This window comes from Momordica charantia (assembly GCF_013281855.1).
Source record: "Momordica charantia cultivar OHB3-1 chromosome 8 unlocalized genomic scaffold, Mcharantia_2.0 BLBB01000008.1, whole genome shotgun sequence".
Taxonomy (NCBI): domain Eukaryota; kingdom Viridiplantae; phylum Streptophyta; class Magnoliopsida; order Cucurbitales; family Cucurbitaceae; genus Momordica; species Momordica charantia.
The window spans coordinates 2,030,345-2,052,117 of record NW_028275166.1 but is presented as its reverse complement, the minus strand read 5'-3'; the positions used below and the strand labels follow the sequence as shown (position 1 = coordinate 2,052,117).

General features: G+C 36.4%; 4 protein-coding genes across 10 annotated transcripts; 2 read left to right on the top strand and 2 right to left on the bottom strand.

Moving 5' to 3' along the window:
• The first annotated feature begins 258 nt into the window (after nucleotides 1-258).
• Nucleotides 259-4,993, top strand: LOC111004650 (uncharacterized). 4 transcript variants are annotated; one of them, XM_088128083.1, is made up of 3 exons: nucleotides 259-1,746; nucleotides 2,420-2,533; nucleotides 4,617-4,993. In XM_088128083.1, the coding sequence occupies exons 1-2, from the start codon at nucleotides 396-398 to the stop codon at nucleotides 2,485-2,487; spliced, it is 1,419 nt and encodes a 472-aa protein (XP_087984209.1). In that variant the 5' UTR covers nucleotides 259-395; the 3' UTR covers nucleotides 2,488-2,533; nucleotides 4,617-4,993. The 4 variants fall into 4 exon arrangements, 3 of the variants coding, with proteins under 3 accessions (XP_087984209.1, XP_087984210.1, XP_022131436.1); XR_015793053.1 differs by having other exon boundaries at nucleotides 260-1,746; nucleotides 2,428-2,533; XM_088128084.1 differs by lacking the exon at nucleotides 4,617-4,993 and having other exon boundaries at nucleotides 260-1,746; nucleotides 2,428-2,777.
• A 1,779-nt stretch (nucleotides 4,994-6,772) lies between these two features.
• Nucleotides 6,773-12,529, top strand: CIPK8 (CBL-interacting protein kinase 8). 4 transcript variants are annotated; one of them, XM_022275879.2, is made up of 15 exons: nucleotides 6,773-7,231; nucleotides 8,216-8,278; nucleotides 8,397-8,468; nucleotides 8,580-8,687; nucleotides 8,793-8,867; nucleotides 8,963-9,016; nucleotides 9,129-9,249; nucleotides 9,347-9,387; nucleotides 9,662-9,751; nucleotides 10,356-10,482; nucleotides 11,314-11,429; nucleotides 11,571-11,687; nucleotides 11,834-11,890; nucleotides 11,977-12,051; nucleotides 12,144-12,529. In XM_022275879.2, the coding sequence occupies exons 1-15, from the start codon at nucleotides 7,073-7,075 to the stop codon at nucleotides 12,243-12,245; spliced, it is 1,377 nt and encodes a 458-aa protein (XP_022131571.1). In that variant the 5' UTR covers nucleotides 6,773-7,072; the 3' UTR covers nucleotides 12,246-12,529. The 4 variants fall into 4 exon arrangements, with proteins under 4 accessions (XP_022131571.1, XP_022131570.1, XP_022131572.1 ...); XM_022275878.2 differs by having other exon boundaries at nucleotides 6,774-7,231; nucleotides 10,356-10,478; nucleotides 11,310-11,429; XM_022275880.2 differs by lacking the exon at nucleotides 9,347-9,387 and having other exon boundaries at nucleotides 6,774-7,231; nucleotides 9,129-9,254.
• LOC111004719 (putative pentatricopeptide repeat-containing protein At5g52630) lies at nucleotides 12,463-15,293 on the bottom strand. The gene is made up of 2 exons (XM_022275877.2): nucleotides 15,052-15,293; nucleotides 12,463-14,824 (listed from the first exon to the last, which is right to left on the bottom strand). The coding sequence occupies exons 1-2, from the start codon at nucleotides 15,148-15,150 to the stop codon at nucleotides 12,629-12,631; spliced, it is 2,295 nt and encodes a 764-aa protein (XP_022131569.1). The 5' UTR covers nucleotides 15,151-15,293; the 3' UTR covers nucleotides 12,463-12,628.
• A 584-nt stretch (nucleotides 15,294-15,877) lies between these two features.
• Nucleotides 15,878-21,274, bottom strand: LOC111004911 (serine hydroxymethyltransferase 2, mitochondrial). Its single transcript, XM_022276185.2, has 16 exons — nucleotides 21,045-21,274; nucleotides 20,868-20,918; nucleotides 20,618-20,704; nucleotides 20,301-20,422; nucleotides 19,823-19,899; nucleotides 19,033-19,157; nucleotides 18,813-18,905; nucleotides 18,613-18,705; nucleotides 18,321-18,518; nucleotides 18,092-18,196; nucleotides 17,873-17,938; nucleotides 17,637-17,714; nucleotides 17,188-17,299; nucleotides 16,980-17,090; nucleotides 16,658-16,852; nucleotides 15,878-16,187 (listed from the first exon to the last, which is right to left on the bottom strand). The coding sequence occupies exons 1-15, from the start codon at nucleotides 21,120-21,122 to the stop codon at nucleotides 16,704-16,706; spliced, it is 1,545 nt and encodes a 514-aa protein (XP_022131877.1). The 5' UTR covers nucleotides 21,123-21,274; the 3' UTR covers nucleotides 15,878-16,187; nucleotides 16,658-16,703.
• Nucleotides 21,275-21,773: the final 499 nt, after the last annotated feature.

The window sequence follows — 21,773 nt, the reverse complement described above, 5'->3', positions numbered from 1 at the left end:
CATCAACAAATAATATGTAAATGTAATTTTCAAATTCCAGTAAGGGCGTTATCGTAACTTCAAGTCCCCTTGACCCTTTTCTTCTTCCCAGGTCAGAAATCCGAACAAACATCGCTGTCAAACTACTACTTCCTTCCGCTCCGCGCCTTAAAATATAAACACAAACAGTGGGTCCCACTCGTCAGGCCATAATCTCAAGTGGGCCCACGCACACAGCCGCAACATTTCCTCTGGCCCACGCTCTTTCTTCCTCTCCTCCGCCGCAAGTAAACAAAAATGTTCCCCCAAATCTCTCAATTCTCATTATCACCATTCACCACCGGCGCCAATGGCTACCAAACCCTAAATTCTCTAAAACCTACTTCAATTTCCCGTTTCTTGTTTCCTCCACTCCAATGGACAACTATTCCTACTCCTCCTTTGCCGATTCTCGCGACTCCTCTCCTCGTTCCCGTGATATCGACTGCGAGAATCCCTCTTGGGATGAACCCCCCTCCCACCTCAACGCCAACGCCAACTACAAAGTTAAATTCATGTGCAGCTATGGCGGAAAGATACAGCCTAGAGCCCATGACAATCAGCTCACCTACACCGGCGGCGAGACCAAGATTCTCGCCGTTGATCGCACTATCTCTTTCTCGGCGCTCTCCTCCAGGTTATCGTCTCTCTGCGATGTCGCTGTTTGCTTTAAGTACCAACTCCCCGGCGAAGATCTCGATGCTTTGATTTCTGTTACCAACGATGAGGATCTCGAGCACATGATGTTGGAATACGACCGGTTGCATCGCGTCTCGAAGCCCGCGAGGTTGAGGCTTTTTCTCTTCCCTTTGAGCCCCCCTGCCCCGACGATTGTATCCTCCAAATCGGACAGGCAGTGGTTCGTCGACGCTTTGAATTCTGTGCGGATTCAGCACCTGGAAGGTTCGTCGCCGCCTGCGGTTGCTCCGGGATCTGCCGCGAATCCTGATTTCTTGTTTGGATTTGATAACGGTTACTCGCCGGTTCCTGGTTCGAACTTGACGGACGTGGCCGCCGTACATAACGTGTCGAATACGGCGGTGAAGGACGTATCGGCGGGTTCAGATTGTGGATCTGAAGAACGTCATGTGGTCGGAGAACCTGTTGTTTCTCCGTCGGAGTTCCAGAGGCAGATACAAGATTTGCAGAGATTGCAGATGATGACTGAGAGAACCAGCGATGATACGATCTCCAAGACTTCTGCAGGCGATTCTTACCCACCGAAAGTTTCAGAGATAGTCGCTCCACCGCCTGCGGCAGTTCCTCTGCCTGTACCTCTAGCAGTTCCTGCGGCGTACTTCCCGGAGAGGCAAATGATCTCCGGGGGTTATCCAGTGAACGCTGCGGCCAATGCTCCGGCGACCGACCAGTCAATATATCTAATTCCTACTACGGGAGGTTTATTTCAAGCCCACGCTCAGACTCTTAGACCCATTACCGGACCAGTTGGGCACCAGCCTTTTTACGGAATACACGCATACCGTGAAGCCCAGGTTCATAATTCGGTCCGCCCACAGGGCTCGATTCAGCAGCCAAATATTGGGGTTTACACTTCCGAGGGGATTCAGATGATACAGCCAAAAGTTGCGGTTACCGACGGTGGCTACGCACAGGTTGCGTATGACAACACCGGAAGACACGTTTACTTTACCACAGCGCCGCCGTATCAGACCATGGCACCGGTGGGGGTAGACGGGAGACCTGGTGGTGGCACCTTTAATCCGGAGGGTAATGTGATTAACACTTCAAAAACCTCTGGTTTGTGATTACAAAAACGTGCATATGTTTCGATAAATCATTTTTCCATTGTTCATTATTATAATAACGGAGTTGTGGGTTCATATAGGTGTTGATGAATTTTGTATCGTCATTGTTTGATGTCTATATTTGAAGAAAAATGAAGGGATTTGTTTGTTTAGAATGGGAAATTGACGGTTTCTCTGATCGGTTTGTCCCTAATTTTGACGCACCTTTTCGAGTTCTTTAGTAGCCATTGCTTGGCAAACCTAACAAAGCACACTTTTATTCTTGCTGTTTAGTTCGTTTCTTTCCCACTTTCTGAATGTGCCATTTTTCTGGTCTTTTCACCAACCCCAAATGAAATATGACATTGACAAACAGTGCCATCCTACTTCCCTCATTGGCTCACCACATTCAATTTGAATTATTTGACATATTATTAAGTGATATGTTATATTATTATATTAATGTCATGCCATTCTTAAGATTTTCGAATTACTGTAGTACCAGAAAATTTTGCCTCCTTGTAAGTGGCCATAGCCTCCCCATTGGCTGGCCCCTTTTTACCTCATTGGATGAAACATCAGAAATTTCAACCGTTTGATCTTTTAATTCCTAACCATTCTGCGTTTGTTTAAATTGATAAAATGTATTTGAGAAGTTTTGCAGAGAAATGAACAGGGATCATCGCAGTTATTAACACAAACTGGGACGACTTGGAGCACGTGAAAGGACAACTTGCTGTTGTTCTATTCAGAATTCATCACCTCTTTAGGTATTACTTTAAATATTTTAATGAAGATTTGATGATTGAATAGGATTGAATTCAGATGACATGTCAGCGTTTAATTTCTAATAATAGAATAGAATCATATGTAAACTACTTGTTTTTGTCCAGTGGGAATTCTGTTGAGAGTCCAGACCTGTAGATTTGATTAAAAACAGAATTTGTAATTTTTGTAATGCATAAAGAATAGGAAAAAGGATTAAAAAGAAGAAGAAGATTTCTATTTACACAATTGGTTAGTGGGTTGATTTGTTTGTTCAAATAGCAATCATTTTTCCAGTACACCCACTGCTTTTAAACCTATGTCAGAATTGGTCTATTAATCAATTACTTGTTTGATTAATTCATTCCACAAGACCAAACCACTTCTGGCCAATCTCAAATTTTATATTTTTAATTTAGATGTTTTGCCCACAGATTTGTTTTGTGCAATTTATAATAGTAAACTGAACCTGCATTTTGTACGTATGTGTATTTTTAAACCAAACATGAATTCATCAATCTAACTTAGAAAAATTAATTAAGCTTCAAACTTGAGAAAAGCTTGATTGATTAAAACATTTATCTTCGACCTAAAGAATGTGAGTTTCCTCCTTTGTTAAGTCATCTACCTCCAATTAGAAAGTCGTGAGTTGATACTAAAAAACACCTAAAAATTGGGGCTAAAAATACTGAATTGTCCTAACCTTTTGTTAATTTCAATTTGGCCCTAATCTTCTCATTTCACAATTTATTCAAAATTTTAAATTAAGTCGTATATTAATTTTGTTTTTTTTTTAATTGGCTTAAAAGGAGTTGATGTGTCATTAAATTATTGTCTTATTCAAAGTATTTGAAAAGGTTGGTATTGGTATTCCACTTGAATTAAGGACCCAATTAATAGAAAAACAATTTATTATTATTCTTTTGTTTACAATTCTTTTCAAAGAGGAGCCTAATTGATATATAAGGTGAAGTTGAGAACTTTTAAAGGTTGATGATCAAATTAAGAATCAACTAAAAAATTAAGGACAACTTATGAATATTTAGCAAAAAATTAAACTTATAAGTTGATCTAAAATAAGTCTTAATTTTTTTCTTTATTATGCTTAATAATAACAACAACAACTATTAAATAAAATGGTCATGTCAAACCTGGTGTCTTGGTTCTGTTCGGAGCATGTGATTGGATAAGAATTTTAATTTGATTTTTGAAGCTTCCTCTTGCTTTATTTCTGGATATTTCACATTGCCTTGTTGGATAAAATACATATATATTTATTACTTATTTCTTAACAAAAAATCAAAATCTTGTAAAAACCAAATCATATTGGATATGGAAGAAGGGACGCCTCTTAATTTTTCATTTTATATACCAATCGTAAGACATATAATTAAAACTTTAAAAATATAGCAAGATCTACATTTTGCAATGTACATCATTTTCATAAATAATAATTAATAGATTCTACTTTAATGCCTAAACTTCTGTAAAAATTTGTTTGATTCTTTATCATTAATATTTTGCATAACACTTGGACAAAAATCTTAGGCTGCTTCTCGTTTTTAAACTCTGATCAAACTTGATGTATAATATTTAAAAGACTAGTTAAATGCACTGTACAAAATTTATTAATTCTTAAAATAGAAATTAAAAATTTAAATTAAATAAGTGTGTAAAAGTTTTAGGATGAAAATGAGATTTGAATCGAATTTAAATTTTGATGGAAAAATGAAAATTAATGAATAAAACAAATTATGTCACGTAAATATGTCTTAAAGGAAAAAAGATGGTTGATAAGTGATGTATCCTTAATCTTTCAAATAGCGTATAATTCTCTCACACTCATAGAAATCTTCAAAGTAAACATTATTTTGTTTCAGTTTTCAAGCCTGTGGGCTGTATTTGTTTCCTAAAGAAAGAAATAAGAAAAAAGCTCTTTTAATGAAGCTATATCCTTATACTTTGAATTAAATTCATTATTCATTTTTGGTACATTATAAACAAATATCTAATGTATTAAATTACTTTTGTAGCGACTATATTAAAATTCTTTGTCCATTTAGTTCTAACACCTATTCTGTTTTCTAGGAAAGTATAAGATAACTTTAATGTGGTATTGATGAACTTGTACCTTCGAGTGTTGGCGCAGTGGCAAGAGGCTTGAGTCTTGATACTCAAGATTCAGATTCCAACCCTCATGTATTCAGAAGTCAAAAAAAAAATTAGTTGAATTGTTACGTATTAAAGTTGAGACAATTTGAGATACAAAACTAAATCAATATAAACTAAATTCGAAGAAAATAGAGAATATGGCATCTTCATCAGTGGAGAGACATCATCATATAGAGAGATGGAAGAAATGGAAGTGGAAAAGTGGGGCATTCTAATTCTATTATGGCTTTGTAGCTTTGTTCTCAAAAGAAAATTAGGTTTTGAATGCCAACCCAGGAGACCATTTGAATATACTTTTCCTTTTGTCCACAAATCATGGGATTGGATGTCACTTGAGTGCTCATTTTGATTTCTCATTTATTTTCTAAATAAAAACCACTTTTTTTTTCCTTTCATGTGACGCTATTTGATATGCCAACATTCACCAACATTATTTATGTCATGACATAAAGTCACGTCGTCTATTCGAATGAAACGTCGAGCACTATATCACTCTTTTATTAACTTACTAGAATGTATATCATCATCTTAGAAAAATGATGCGTTCAATTATACAACTCATTGAAAAATACATTAGATTAAATGAAACACTTACTGTCTTTTTCAGCATAAATAAAACAAATTGTTGATGCATAAATTTGGTCTCCTAGATTCCGCCAAATTCGCATCAATCTTCAATAATGAAAGGGATCGACGAGACCTGCAAAATAGAATAGTACTAAAGACCGGTGTGGTTCTTGCCACACAGGCTCCGATGCTCAAGTCAGAATCAGAGTAGTTGAGTATAAAGTGTAGGGTGTTGTGAGCTACGGTTTGGCTTACTTCAATAGAAGTTGAATCGAAGAGAATCTTGAGGCAATCAGAATATCTTCTCGACTATAACGGATATTTTCTCCTTTTAATATAGGTTGAACTATATCTTCTTTTTGAATTCCTTAAATAAGGAGAATTCGAATGGTAGAAAATTAAAATATGAATTTTCTAATCCATAACACAAATAATAGCATAGAAAACTAAACCGCAGTAGATAACTTCCATCTCACTTCAGTAATCTTTTCTGAAACTTCTTCAAGCCAGAATGGCAGAATCTCTCATTGCCCAAACTAGCCGCCAACTATGTCATTGCATGAGCTAATTGGTTGTTCTATCTTCTGCACCAGTTGAAGTTAAAAATGCGTTTTTGTTCGTTATACTTTACCTTTTTTTTTTTGGTAATAATTTAATATTTTACCTTCATTTTTTCTAGTTATTGGAATCCAATATCTCGTATAACTTATTTACGTGTTCCTTTTTGCTATCGCATATTCGATCTATTCTTTTTATATTCTATCAATGTTATTTTTGCATGTTTATTTAATTATTTGATTTCTTAGCGATATACTATACCAGTAGAATTAAATGGTATGTAATTGATTATATAAATATAACTTTAATTTTCTATCATTGTTCTTTTGCATATTAATTTACTATTTAGTATATGACTAATATACCAAGTCAATTGAATGAAAACTTATGTAACTTTAATTTTCTATCAAAATGTTGTATTGGCATAATTATTTAATATTTTGTCTATCACTTATACACCATATGAATATAATAAAAATGGTATAATAATGATTACTTCTTTTTCTATTGGTACTTTTTTGTATGCTTATTTCATATTTGGTATCTTTGATTTATCACTGATATACAATATAAATAAAACTAAAATAGTCGATGACTATACAACTTTCGTTTTCGTTTGATATCAGTTTCATATTTAGTTGTTGAAATATTACTTCCCCTAATTGATATACTATATAGTAATTATGAAAATAGTTATCACCCATAGATTTCAGCAAACAAGCAATATATTAGTAATATACCTGGTGGAAAGAAAATTAGTATCTAGCACACAAAAAAATTTAGAAAAAGAATGGTGAAATTTACAAATTTTTTTTATTACCCGAAGCCATCCAAATGGAAGAAAAATATCCCTTTCGTTTTCTCTAAATTCCCGGAATCGTGCAAAAGAAAATTTTCCTTGGAATAGGAATAATTATCCTATTTAATTAAAATTAGATTTCCCCTAAAGTCATCCATTTCCTCTGTCTAAAGTTGCAGTTTCCACATTCAAAGACTGCTTTAGAAGCTCAAATAAGAATCAAATTCCTTTCAGGAACAAGGCAAAAAAGTGAAGCAAATCCCAAATCACCTGCCTCGACCAGTCCGTTCTATGTATTTTCCATGTTTGAAAGCGAAAAAGCTTCTTGGCGACGGCTTTTCTGATTATCCCACAGCTTCTGCAAGAGACGGAGTGCAAATGCTGAGATCGAGTTCGAGTTCTCGAGATTAGATTTCAGCTGCCGGAGCGGAGGAGATTGACGGCGGAGATGGTGGTTCGAAAAGTCGGCAAGTACGAGGTAGGGAGGACGATTGGAGAAGGTACTTTTGCGAAGGTAAAGTTCGCTCAAAACACTGAGACTGGCGAGAGTGTTGCTATGAAAGTCCTCGATCGGAGCACCATAATCAAGCACAAGATGGTCGACCAGGTCTGCGTCTTCTTTCTAATCTTTCTGCTGAGAATTGGAACTGTTTTCATCATTAGAAGATAATTCACCTTCGTAATTGGCTTTGTGTGACTGCATACATCAATTCCGCGCCGTAAAATGTTATCGATTCAGTCACTCTCTCAGCTACTGCAGCTGTCAATTGAAGCTGAGCTATTGAAATTAAGTGTGTATGAAGTTAAAATGTCTCGAAGTTAGCTATCAAAACTATATTGGCCGTGATTACATGCTTCAATGATGTCGATTGCTCCCTGATATCACGCTCCAGCTATATACTTCTATCCTTTTGGTGAATTAGATGGTATTTAGTATCCTAATAAATGTAAATAGTAATAATTGACCTAAAGGATCCTGATGAGCTTCATTTGTAATCATCCTTGGGCTTCTCCAACGGCAGTCAATTGGTGAAGCTTAATTGAAGCGTGAAATCCTTGTTTCTTCCTCACCTACCCACTTTCACTCAATAAAATGAAGAAGAAAAAGAACTTAGTGGTGGCTTGATCTTCGAATGAAGGAAATGGTGCCTACTTTTTACTGTTGAATAAAGCTGCAAATATTGTGGATGATGGAGAATCTTAGTGTAATTGATACGAAGTTTATCTATCTGTAGCTTCTGCATCTTTTGCTGTTTTGAATAGTGCGAAGAATTGATTGGTAGTGAAGCAGTTGTAAGGAATACATTAAACTATACAATCTTTGAAAGACAAAGTAACAAGCAGGTCTTTTCATGAATCCGTGGTTGAGCCAGATATTTTATATCATAAGCTTCTTCAGTGTTCACTTTTCAAGTTGTCATACCAATGTTCTTCATACTTCTCTTTTGCAAACTCGATCCTCAGTCTTCTACTTATTAACTTTTTAGTTCTAATAATCTAATTATAGAATGTTCTGATAGGGATGCAGTCTGAAGCCTTTTCAATATCATTTCAAGCGTTTCTTTCAATAACTGTTACTCATATTCTGCAGATAAAAAAGGAGATTTCTATCATGAAGCTTGTGAGGCACCCTTATGTCGTTCGTCTTCATGAGGCATGGACTGATTTTCTGAAGTATTTATTCTCAGTTATTATTTTTTAGCCGCTTCCCTAGAGTATGGGTTTGGACTTTATATTTCTTGTTTAACACTCGGCATGATATCGGTTTTTAGGTTCTTGCAAGCCGTACTAAGATTTATATAATCTTGGAGTACATTACTGGTGGTGAATTGTTTGACAAAATAGTGAGTAATTTTAACAAAGAGCTTCATTCAAGAAAGATTAGCCATTTGAAAATTTGAAACTATTCATTATTTTGTAGTCCTATTGTTCATGATCTAATCCGTATTCTTCAGGTTCATCATGGACGGCTTAGTGAAGCTGAATCTAGGAAATACTTCCAACAGCTAATTGATGGTGTAGATTATTGCCATATCAAGGGAGTATACCACAGAGATTTAAAGGTATAGCTATTTTTATTAGCTGAGATCATGGAGTAAATATTCTTACTGAGATTTGGAAGAGAAAAGAAACAAGAGTCTCATCATTTACTTTCTTTCTTTAAGCAGCCTGAAAATCTGCTACTTGACTCCCAAGGTAACTTAAAGATTTCAGACTTTGGCCTGAGTGCAATGCCGGAACAAGTAAGTCATATTTGAATGGTTCTTATTTACTTAGATATAGACTTCTTGTGTAATTTTAGGACATAAAACAGATAGTTGATTGTGTTTGCTGACAGGGAGGTAGCCTACTCCGCACAACATGTGGGACTCCAAATTATGTAGCACCAGAGGTATTTATCTTGGTATCTAAAAGCTTGTTAAACCAAAATTTATACAAATTGGTGATGACATTTATAAGCTTGCGTTTTCGTTTGATTCTCAATCACTTCATTTCTCCCATAGGTGCTCAATCACAAGGGTTATGATGGTGCTATGGCAGATGTTTGGTCCTGTGGAGTAATCCTGTACGTGTTGATGGCAGGATATCTTCCATTTGATGAGCTTGATCTCACCACGTTATATAGTAAGGCATGAACATTTTTGTCATGTTATCTTAAATCTACTCCACCTTTCTATGTTGCATTTTCCTAACTAATCTAATCAACCTTACAAATGTCGAGGTGTTATCAACGTCTATCTTGGGTGCAAAATGCAATCGAGGGTATGGCATGATGTGTTATTTCCTGTGAAAAAATGTTTAAATTTCCCGTTTAGATTGAGTAGTGAAAGCAGTTAAATTATAGAATAATCAATTTGCCTTGTCTATTTTGGTCGGGTTTAGATCAGGATGTGAGGGCCTTTCATTCTTTATTTTTAATATTTTGATCTTAATCCTTCGAAATTTCTCTACTTTGTTCTTTGGTCTAACTTGAAATGATATTCATTTCAAAATGCACTTTTATGATCGATCAACATTGTCATTTGCTTTTCTACAGATTGAGAGAGCCGACTTTTCATGTCCATCTTGGTTCCCTGTGGGGGCAAAAGCCTTGATTCATAGAATATTCGATCCCAATCCTTCAACTGTAAGTATGGATTTCCCGATAAAATGTGCTCTATGCATACGCACTTGAACATTCTCAATGCCTTCGACTGTTTAAGTACGAGAAAAATAGAAACGGTTCATGGTATTTGCTGTGCACTTCAGCTACTTAATTAAAAAAATGTCTACAATGGGAATGCAAAGCACACATTTCTTTATCCAGTATTTGAGTGGTGGAACAAATTTTCAGAGAGCTCAATGTTTTTGTTACATTCTGTTTGGAAGGAAATAGATGTAGCAGACATTGTGAATATTTAGTTCTATTAATGGGCTTGCAAATTTCAACACTGCAACATTTCAATTTCCTCTACTTTCATACCACATTGTTACTCAAGGAAGCCAATCGATTAGTAACTCATGATACCACTGTTCTCTTTAATAGCTCAAGGAACCATGTTTGGAGTGTTGATTTAAGCACTGCTTTTTTGTTATTGGCCTCGTGAACTGAGGGCAGGAACATTACAGTAGAGCTCTAAGTTTCTTCATTCTTCACAACTTTATACGTACCAGAGATATTGATGCTATCAATCTCATTATTTTGGTATTAGTATTTTCTGATGAGTTGTTCTCTTTTCTTTTCTGTGCAGCGGATTACCATTGAAAAGATCAGAGAGGAGGAGTGGTTCAAGAAAAATTATGCTCCAGTCAAACTTGTCGAATATGAAGATGTAAATCTGGATGATGTAAATGCTGTCTTTGATGATCCTGAGGTTGGTAAGGATTTGAGTATTACATTGGCATTCGTGTGATTTAGAAGTTTTTGAACTCTGGGCATGGTAGATTTTCAAGGTTAGCTAGGTCTTGTTTTGTAACTATTTCGTTTTTAGCTTTCTATTTTTAAAAATTATATTTGTTTACTCACGATTTCTTTGATATTTTTTAACATTTCTAGAAACACATTTCAACTCTTGGCAAAATTTCAAAAACAAAAACAAGTTTTTAGAAGCTACTTTTTTTAGTTTTCAAAATTTAGCTTATATTTTGAGAATATTTTTAAAAAGTAGATGCATAACAAAGAAATGCATAGGTGAATGTAATGTTTACGAGCTTAGTTTCCAAAAAAAAAAAAAAATACAAAAGGGTTATTATACGGGACCTTTTTTTTTAAGTACAAAACGGGGCGTTATTGATTCTATCATGATTTGATCTCATTTGTTTGCAACCTTTCATCTATACCATAGTTATTTTATTACCTTAGTTCCTTTCCCATAGTCATTAATTACTTACGAATAAATCCATAACAAAAATAACGAATCTTATGTTGGGTTAATTGTTTCCAGTCAACCTGTTGTGTACCAGCATAGTCTCCACTGTTATGTGACTTTTGTCTTCGTTTGAATGTTTTTCTATGATCCTTTTAATTTTCTTTTGCCAATGCCATAGCGCTCAAAGTTCTAACTTTTAGTCTCTAAGGATAAATATTTATTTGAAAATACTAGAAGCTGTAGAACTTTGGTTGAAAGTGGTGGCGATTTTTTTCCTCAATTGCTGTAGTTATTATCAACTAATTCTCCTGACTTTCTCACAAAATTTGTCCATAGGAAGAAAGGACTGAAGATCGACATGGTATCAAGGACATGAGCCCTCTGACCCTTAATGCATTTGATTTAATAATTCTGTCTCAAGGCTTAAACCTGGGGACGATGTTCGACCGTGGCCAGGTGTGGTTGTTATATGCTTTAATCCTTACCTTAGATTAACAACATCATGCTCTGATCATTTGAAAATATGTTCAGTCAAAATAGCTCGGTCAGAGTATTTTGCTTGAGAATTGAAGGTTGAATTCCTTTTGATCACAATAGGATTCTATGAAGTACCCGACACGCTTCATCTGCCAAAAGCCTGCCAATGTTTTATTATCAACCATGGAAGTTGTAGCTCAATCAATGGGTTTCAAAACACACATCCGGAATTACAAGGTAAAACATTTTGGAAATTCTCATCTAAAATCTTGTCCTTCAACTTCATGTTCAGCCCTATCCATCTGGATTAGACATGGAATAAGCCAGGCCGAGGCAGGCCCCTCCTGTATTCTAATCTGAACTAAGTTTCTGGTGAATGTCAGATGAGAGTAGAAGGCCCATCAGCAAGCAAAACTTCTTATTTCTCAGTCATTATGGAAGTAAGTTTCAGGCTTTTCTGCACCTAAAAGTTCTAGAATTTCCATTTTTGCGTCTAGAACCTTGATCTGAAACATTTTTGCTGTAGATTTTTGAAGTCGCTCCGACATTCTTCATGGTGGACATTCAGAAAGCAGCTGGGGAAACCAGCGAGTACCTCAAGGTAAGTCCTATTAGAATTTCCACTTTCCTTCTCATTCCCACCATTATCTCATCGACTGTTCAATATTAAGACATTGTCGTTGCCTGTCACAGTTCTACAAGATCTTTTATGGCAATCTCGAAGATATCATCTGGAAACCTTCAATCGACCCCGGAAAATCAAGGACCTCGAAGAACAAGAGTAAGAAACGTTGATTTTGTATGCATCAACAGCATTATCTAACCAGATGAAGACCAAAGCAGTATGCTGTTGGGATATGTTTACAGTTCTTTAGTAAAGAGAGTAACAAATCCTAGGAAATTTGTATGAGAGTATATGTATATACCATCACCAAGATTTTACTAAAATCTTCTTGCAAATTAGCTGACCTATGCCTTGCCATTATTTCGCTATATAGAGTAGGAACAATGGTGGCGAGGGCGACATTAAATTGTCTTGTATTTCTCTGAAGCTCAATATAGGCTGGTTATTCTCCCGACCTTACTTACAGAAAAATTAGCTTCATATGAATATTTTGACAGTTCAATGTTTTACTAGGTTTGAAAAGATTGAAATCTCACCCTGCTCATCGAGCACGTTAAATAAGATCTCCGAAACCTCCACAAGAACAGCATCCATTCAAAAACTTGTGGAGCTGCTTGCTGTCTCGGATGACGATTTCCCTACCTTTCAATAATGAAATGAATCTGATAAAATTATGGCAATCCCTGCACATTGTGATGCTCTTGACAACCCGAATGGGGGTGGCGGTTGGCAGGTTTAACAAACCAAAAGCAACAGCTAACTTTTCGCTGTGATAAATGGTCGAGGAGAATACCTTTTCCTCGTCTTCCTCTTCAATTACCTCCATATATTCCACAGGCTCGTAACCGAGGTTTTTTACTTCATCGAGTACATTCTCCAAGAGATTGTACATCTCTGCACTTTGAGAATGTGATTTATCATTGGGTTTAAATGAATAAACTTTTTCTTTGATGCTAATCCAGCTCCAATCCTTCAACTTTCCAAGCTTCTCTTCTTTCATTAATTTCCTTACCTTGGAAACGTCCTTCCATCTCCCTTCAGAGAGGTACATATTTAGCAGGGAGACGTAGATCTCCGTGTCTTTCGGCCTGAGTTTGAGTAATTGCTCGGCTGCGTAAAACCCCAACTCCGAGTTCCCATGACTTCGACACCCTGCAATTAACATAGACCATATAATCTCATTAGGCTCAAAACTCATCTTCTTGACTACATCAAAAGCTTCTTCCACCCGACCCAACCTCAGATACATATCCATCAGGCATGCAAAATGGTCCATTACAGGCTTAATGTTGTATTGCTTCAGCATTACTTCAAAGTAATACAGTGCTTCGTCCACCAAGCCAGCATGGCTACAAGCCGATAGAACGCCTACAAATGTGACCTGGTTCGGTCTAACTCCTGCCAACCTCATGTCTTCAAAGAGCTGAAGGGCTTGTTGAGACAGACCGTGGCGTGCAAATCCCGTAATCATCGACGTCCACGATATCAAAGTTCTCAAAGGCATCTCCAAGAAAGCTTTACTCGCCTTATCAATGCTTCCACATTTGTTGTACATACTGACCAGTGAAGTTCCCACAACAACATCTGCCAAAACACCACTTTTGATGATCTGAGCATGAATCTGTTCCCCTTGTTCTAAGGCTACTAGACTGCTACAAACACTTAAAACACTGGAGAAAGTGAACAGATCGGGTTTCATGCCCGAGCGATATAATTTCTGGAACATTTCAAGTGCTGTAGATCCACTCTTGTGAGCGGCAAGATCATCTGCAGCAAGATCCATCATCTTCGCATGGCCTGCAATCATTGCATTCCATGTAATCAAATTGAGGGTCTCCATACCTTCAAACAATTTCTGAGCCTCAATAAGCCATCCACATTTCAGGTACAAGTACATGACAGAATTTTTTACAGGTATGCTTGATCCATAACCAAGCTTAATGCTTAGTGAATGAATCTGTGCTCCTAGAGCCAATGCCAGCATCACACAACAAGCGCTCAAGGCACTGGTCAGAGTGTACTCGTTCGGCTCCACACCCTCCTCGAGCATCTCGGTGAAGAAACTTAAACTCTGTGCTGCTTGACCATTATCGCCACAGGCAGATACAACTGAAGTCCATGAAATGACATTCTTTTCCTCAATTTTCTGGAAGGCTCTTATGGCAAAATCCAAGCTCCCAAACTTAGAGTAGAAGCTAGAAAGAGAGTTGCCGATACTAGTATCAAAATCTATATGATATTTGATGATATAACCATGAACTTGCTTCCCCAATTCGATAGACTGTAAGGAAGAACAAGCATTTAACACTATACCCAGTGTATAATTTGTAGGATAAGCCCCAGCTTGCAACATTTCGATGAATACTCGAAGAGCGGCCACAGGCTGTGAATTCTGAACATAACCGGTCACCAGAGTTGTCCATGCAACAACATTTCTCCTAGGCAAATTGTCAAACACTTTCCGGGCATGTTCCATGACTCCACATTTCGCATAAACATTAACAAGAAACGTGGTTACAAATAAATCTTCATGAGTTCCAGTTTTAATGATATGTCCATGAATAACTTCCGCTTCGGCAGCTAAATTGCTAACTATGCATTCTTGCAACAGAGGAATATAGTAAGAAGTTTCGATCCTCGTACCCTCTTTTAGCAGAGACAGAGCTTCTCGCAAGTCTACAAACCTCGGCTCCGCATCAACATTCAATCGGATTAGAGACTGATTCTTCTGATACGGCACGCTACCACTCTGCAGCACCATAGAATCAGTAAATCGACAGATCAAGAAGACGAAGCAGGTTTAGTTCATACTGTACATGCTAAGTTACGAACAAATCGTAATTAACACAGTTTCACACTCCAACCGATCTAGTTCACGAACAAAAAAGCAGGTCGGTAAATTCATTTCATTGCACAGATTTCATAATAAATTTCGTAATGGATCAAGATTGCGTAGAAGGATAGGCAGAAGAGTACCTTATCGGCGACAAGAAAGCTGGAGGAATGGCGGTTTCGTAAGTCGGGTTCGAGCTTGAGAGTGGCAGCAATGGCAGGAGAAGGCAAGGAAGCCGCCATGGAAGGAAGAAGGAGAAGGAATTTACATTACGGTGGTGGTGGAAGAGATTGGGGAAAGCACTTTATCCGCATACGCAACAATTGTGGAGGGAACAACGCCTTTCTTACTTCGCGTTATGGTAACCATATTTTACTTCAACTGCTCCCAATATCGTTGTCAATTTTTGTTTTCAGTGAATAAATATTTTGTTTTTATAATTTATGTCAATTTCTTTTTGCTCACAGAAAAACTTTTCCCCAGTAAATAAACAATAGAAATGTAGAAATAAATATATTTATTTTATTATTTAAAAAAAACTGTTAAATTTTCGGAAAAGGCAAGATAGCATTTAAATAACTTTTTTATTCTCCAACTAACTCCATATATTATGCTTAAAAGGAATTTACAACTGACGGATGTTTAACTTTATTGTCAATTTTATCTTAAAAAATAATAAAAAATAAAAACTTAAAACATCGTCCTCAATTTAATTTTTAAACTTTCAAATATTATGTTTTAATATTTCAACTTTGCATGATTTTATTTCCGTCAAGAAAACCTGAGATGTAAATAAATGACTATATAAATGGATTTAGATTCTTATATTTTTATAATTTAAAGTTTAGAAATGACTAGAATATTAGAGATAAAGGTTCTTTTTGAGTTCAATAATGTAGAGGGTTCTGAGTTCAAGAATGTAGAGGTGAAAATTTGAATATTTTACTAGGATGGGACAAATGGTCAAAATTGATAGAATCTCTCGAGATAGAATCATGATAAGATTTGAGAGAGAGGTATGATCTTGTATTACACTTGTGAAGGAGAAATATTATGTTTACAACAAGATTGGGGATTATGGTTCAAAGTGGATAGCCTATAAATCAAATTTTGCAAAGATCAAAATAATATTGTCAAGATTATATATATATAATTGGAAGTCCCAAAAATCTGCTCACAAGGGACATTTATTTAGTGGAAACGAGTAAACTTTCTGCTGAAGGCTCCGAGTTCAGCGACTTTGATAAGAAGGATATCAGCAGAAGCAGAATTATGAATGCTGCATAATAAAATATCAAACACCAATTAAGGAGATGCTGGACATGGTAAACCCCGTAATATGTGGTTTATTATTATTGCTAAATTACTTTTCTATAGCTACTTCTGTAAGAATTTTCGAATTAAAATGCACTTTACGTGTTCTTCAATATTTTTATATATTTTTCTATATATGTCTGAGCTAGCTTATGCACACCATAACTAATTTCACGGGACACCCCAAAATGGAGTCTGGCTAGTGGACCAAGAGGCTAAATGGTATTTTGTAAATAGGACAAATACACGCACCGTAGAAGGTAAATGGTGTCTTTTTATCATTTTATCTAAAGACGGTTTGGAAGAGATTTGAGAGCTCTCTAATTCTCCCTTGGCCCTTTAATGCCTTCTAAATATCATTCTTATCACTATGCAACTAAGCACATTATTGACGGTATTCATTCAACAAGTTGAGAATGTTAGAGATTTACTAACCCCACTCAGCTGCCAATCCTTGCCTTGCACCTTAAGAATCCTTTCTTCAGTTTCTGTATCGCATTGTCTCTTTCTCAAAACCAATTGTTGGAAATTGCTTGGCATACTCTTCAACCTGATGTCGGAGCTTTGAAATTTCAGATTGAAAGTCTTTATTTGATTGCATGGTTGCCACGAAATCCTTCAACTTAGTACCTGCATTTACAATATTTAAACACAGATGAGTACATCAAAGGATTCTAAAAGGCAGTAGTCCGATAAATGGGCAATACGAGAGAGAGATCTGGATATTTCAATGCAGATAAATATTATGCTCGAGAACCTTGGCTATCAGCCTTAATCTTCAAAGCTAACTTCACAGCTTCATCAAAGAATTCGGCTACTTTCGCAAAATCTGCCTCAAGGAACCCTCTCGAAGTCAGAGCAGGCGTCCCTATATATACGAGAAGTCCAGAGAACAAATCTTCTACAAGTTTAGATATTTGAGCAGTAAGTTTGAAGATCAAAGGCAAAATGTTGGAAGGTCATACCCATACGGATGCCACCAGGAACCATGGCAGACACGTCCCCTGGAACTGTGTTCTTGTTAGCCGCAATATGAACTGATTCCAAAACCTTCTCAACTCTCGAGCCATCAATACCCTGCGAATGATAACAAATAAAATATTAAGAAAAGGGTTGTTCACCAATGCTACCGGTCATTTCTAAATATTGGTCCAAATCAATCAAAAAGGATAACCTTTACACTCCCCTTGTTATAACAGAAACATAGATGAAAGTTCATTTTAGGGAACCTATATTATCATAAGTTTCAAAAATAAGTTGGGAAGATTTTTATGGTTAGTTAAACTGTCTTTACATTTGTATTCGTCAGCACCCAGCACTACATAAATACAAACACCTGATGACAGGAGAAACAACTCTCCAACTGGATGAGAAGTATAATAGTTATAATGGTCAACAGAAGTGTCACCTTTACCTTATTTTTTAAATTCACAAGGACTAAATGGTTGTCAGTTCCAGCAGATACAAGTTCATAGCCCTTCTCAATCAAACTCTGCATAAACAATTGGTTTAACAGTGTAAACTACAATGACTTACGCAAAGAAAAAAGTTCAAGAACTAACTACTCTACATAGTGAGAAAAATATGTAATTGAAGAGTATTATACTGATGATTTGTCATAGAAGTTGCAGAGAAACATCTTCTGTATACCTGAGCAAATCTTGAACAATTGCTGAGAACCTGCTCTTGGTAGGCTTTGTATTCCGGAGTAGTGGCCTATTGCAATATGGTAAAATAACAGAAATAACATGAATGAAGACAAGGAGAAACTTCAAGTAGCTAAATCTAGCATCTGAAGTAAAATTTCATCAGTATAAACCCAAATTTACTTTTGTTATCGAGAAAGAGAATTAATAAAAAATAAACAACCTGCTTTAGTGCAACTGCCAGACCAGCTATAGTGTGGTTGTGTGGGCCACCTTGAAGACCGGGAAAGACAGCCTGATTAATTTTGTCTTCATAGTCATAGAGCACCTGTGTGTAATAAAAATTAGACAACTGAGAACTTGCCCTTAGAAACTTATATTTGCTTCTAGGTGTCGTAGGAACCTTCCCTTGCAAGTAGTATTCTTTCCTACATTTTTAAGACCTCACTTACTTCCTGTCCTTTTTTGTTGATCTCTTTAACACCCTTCCGGAAGAAAATCATAGCCCCTCGTGGTCCACGTAAGGACTTATGTGTGGTTGTTGTCACAATATCAGCATATTCAAAAGGAGATGGAATAACACCTGCTGCAACTAAACCGCTAATGTGTGCCATGTCGGCCAACATGATTGCCTTCTGTTTGTCGCAGACCTGTCAAAATAATCATAGTCAAATCATGTGTTAAATGATATTAGAAGTGTAAAAACCTGAAGAGGGCTACTCTAAAGTCAAGCAAAGGAATAACCTTGCGAATTCGTGCATAGTCATAGAGACGGGCATAGGCACTTGCACCAGCAACAATGAGTTTTGGTCGGAACAATGCCGCATTTCTCTCCAACTGTTAGAATTTACCTCCATATAAGTTTGTTTATTTGGAATTGCAGTTTCAAGAAAAATCAACGGGATATCCCTATACAGTCCCAACTCACAAGCATTTTTGCTAACCTGGTCATAGTCAATGTAACCAGTGCTCTCATCCAACCTATATGGCATTGTCTCAAAGAATATTGAAACAGCAGAAATCTTCTTCGTATCAGTCTGCAAAAGTTCAAAGAAACATACGTAGGCAAGTATCATGTCAAACATCATAAAAAGTTCATATTACCAACAAAATCACCAAAAGCAGCAATGTGAAAACCAAGTACTAAATTTGAAAATTAAACACCTGATAACCATGCGAAAGATGTCCACCATGTGGTAAATCAAGAGCCATAATCCTCTCATGAGGTTTTAATAATGCAGTATAAGCCTGAAAGTTAGCCGGGGATCCAGAGAGAGACTGCACGTTAACTACAAAAAGTAGCATGCTGAGTTTAATCAAGATTGTGCTCTGGCATTCACATAGACCAAATTGAATGGTCTTGGAGATGGTAAAATATAAAGGACAAGCCAACCTAAACAACAACACTCTTATGGTTCGCACTATAGCAAAGCTCACCAATATGTCTTCCCTCCCAGGCTGTGTCCAAAAAAAAGGGAGGTGCAGTTGATTTTCTGATTTATATATGCAACAGTCATCCTTTTAAGAAAAAATCCTCTATTGTTGTAACATAATGTGGTTGGGTCTTCGCTTTGCGAAGTTTGGTTAGAAAGAAATAGAATACTTTTCATGGGAAGAAAATTGTTAGGAGGTTATCTGGGAGACTATGTTTTTTCCCTTCCCCGTGCAAACTATAACAAACCTCAAAACACAAGAACAACATTAGTAAAGTTTTGCAATCAACTCCATCTGGGCCGTTCACTCTGTCATTAATTATACCAATAAATGGCACCATATTGAGAACAACCGGTTGATGATAAATACATTTGCTGACTAAATTTTGAAAATATTTGCAATATATAGCTTAATTTGCAAGAAACTGCGGGAAAGAAACAGTAAACCACTAAATATGTAAATAGGCCGTCTGACCCAATTTTTATCGCTGGAAATTAATAATTATCAATAGTTCTCCTACCTCCCCATTTTGCAGGATCCAAAGAGAAAGCTTCTAATGCACGTTTCTGGCATAAGGATTCTGCCATGTCAATGTACCTAAATCCATTTGGCGTTTATGTTAGGAATCCAGAATGAAAATGAAAAGGAAAAAAGACAGAAGTGGAGGGAAAGAAAAACAACAATTATGTGCCAAAAAAAAAAAAATCAGTGTCCTCGCTGCAAGTTGCCAAGTTCTAAAACTTGCAATGATTTTGTTGACATTAAAAAAAAATCGTGATGGTCTATCATAAAACTATACTATGTTCTTATTTTGTTTTTGCAAACCTGAAATTCCATCCTATAAATTCAAAATCCGTCAACCTTATCAGAGAAGTAGTCATTGCATCCCGAATATTAAGAAAGAAATCCATCTTTGATACTTCTTATCCAAAATGCAATACTTTATGCAATAAGGCAAGAAAAAATTTGTATTCTGGAAATGATCTAGAATCACATACTCATTTCCTCCATAGTATCTGGCACCTGGATATCCTTCACTGTATTTGTTGGTCATAACTGAACCAACTGCTTCCATCACTGATGATGAGGTGAAATTCTCAGAAGGTATGAGTTCAAGACCCTTCAAATTCACAAAACAATCGTACATGATTTTGATGTTAATCGCAAAACTCAACTCAATTCAATGGATATCAACACCATCAACGTCTACTTGAAGTCTTTAAAAAATGAAGAAGCGATTAAATCAACGTAAAATTTTCACAAGTACAAAGACCCTGAAAACAGCTCGCAGTAAAATATATATATATATATATACCTTCCATTGACGAGCTTTCTCGAGCTCAATGATGTCTGCAATTTCCGGATCAATGACCTCGAGGGGGGCGTTCAGCTGCTTAATCCACTGAAACCAAAATTTCCTCCAAACATCAATATCAATACAAGAAAACCGACATATAAAACAGATCTCGTACACCCCAGTATCCACATACATGCCTTTGTCCTTATTCACATTACAAGTATCAGAAGCAAATGTAAAACAAGAATCATAAAAATGGAACGCTCACAGTAGCTCGAGCCTTCTCGCGGTCCTCCGTAGCCGCCCCGGACAGAGAAGACTGCCGCCACAGACAACGAATTCACATACAAAAAGAATATCAAAATCCGGCATCGGAACAGTTACGAAAAATGACAAATGCAAAACATAGATATCATGAAATAACAATGACGGCAAAAGAAAAAACCATGTGATGGAGGAACCGGCCATTGACGAGAGGATCAGTAGGTTTCCTAACTGCGACGAGGAGCCTTCGAAGAGCCATAGGTAGAGGTTTCCACCGGCGGTTCGTGTCTCCTCCGATATGGAAATCCGCGAGAAAGATTCGGCGCCCTTTTCGATTTGGTGCTCTTTCTGTTGTCACCACTGGGCAGTGGGGTTTCAAGGTTGGTGATGAAAGCGTAATACTCTGTCTGGTGCTTCAACTTTTTTTTCATTTTTCCTTTTTGAAAATTATTTTGTCGAAAAATGTTTTTTCTTTTAACCGATCATATATATTAAAATTTCACGGAAATTTGTTAAATGGTTGATAAAATCCAATCTTTCACCGGGTGTAATTTTTTTTAGAACAAATAAGATTGGAAATCGAACTTAGAGTCTCTTGATCTGACATATGCTAAATTATGTTCATTTTGATCATAAAAATATAATTTATACTTGAAAGATGAAACGGACCGCAAATAATTTGATGCATAAGATGGTTAGAAGAACGTGTTATTTGAAAGGAAATAAAATTTAGTTGAACTATTTCACTTTTTTTCTTTTTGCTATTTTGTTCTTTAATTTTTATACTTGTTTTATTTGTTTTTGTACATTGCATAAAAAAATTTATCTTCGCTATTGTAATTAGAGTTTCCCATTGAATTTTAAGGAAAAATGTTTGCTTATAACTTCGTAGTTCATCAAAGAAAAAGGG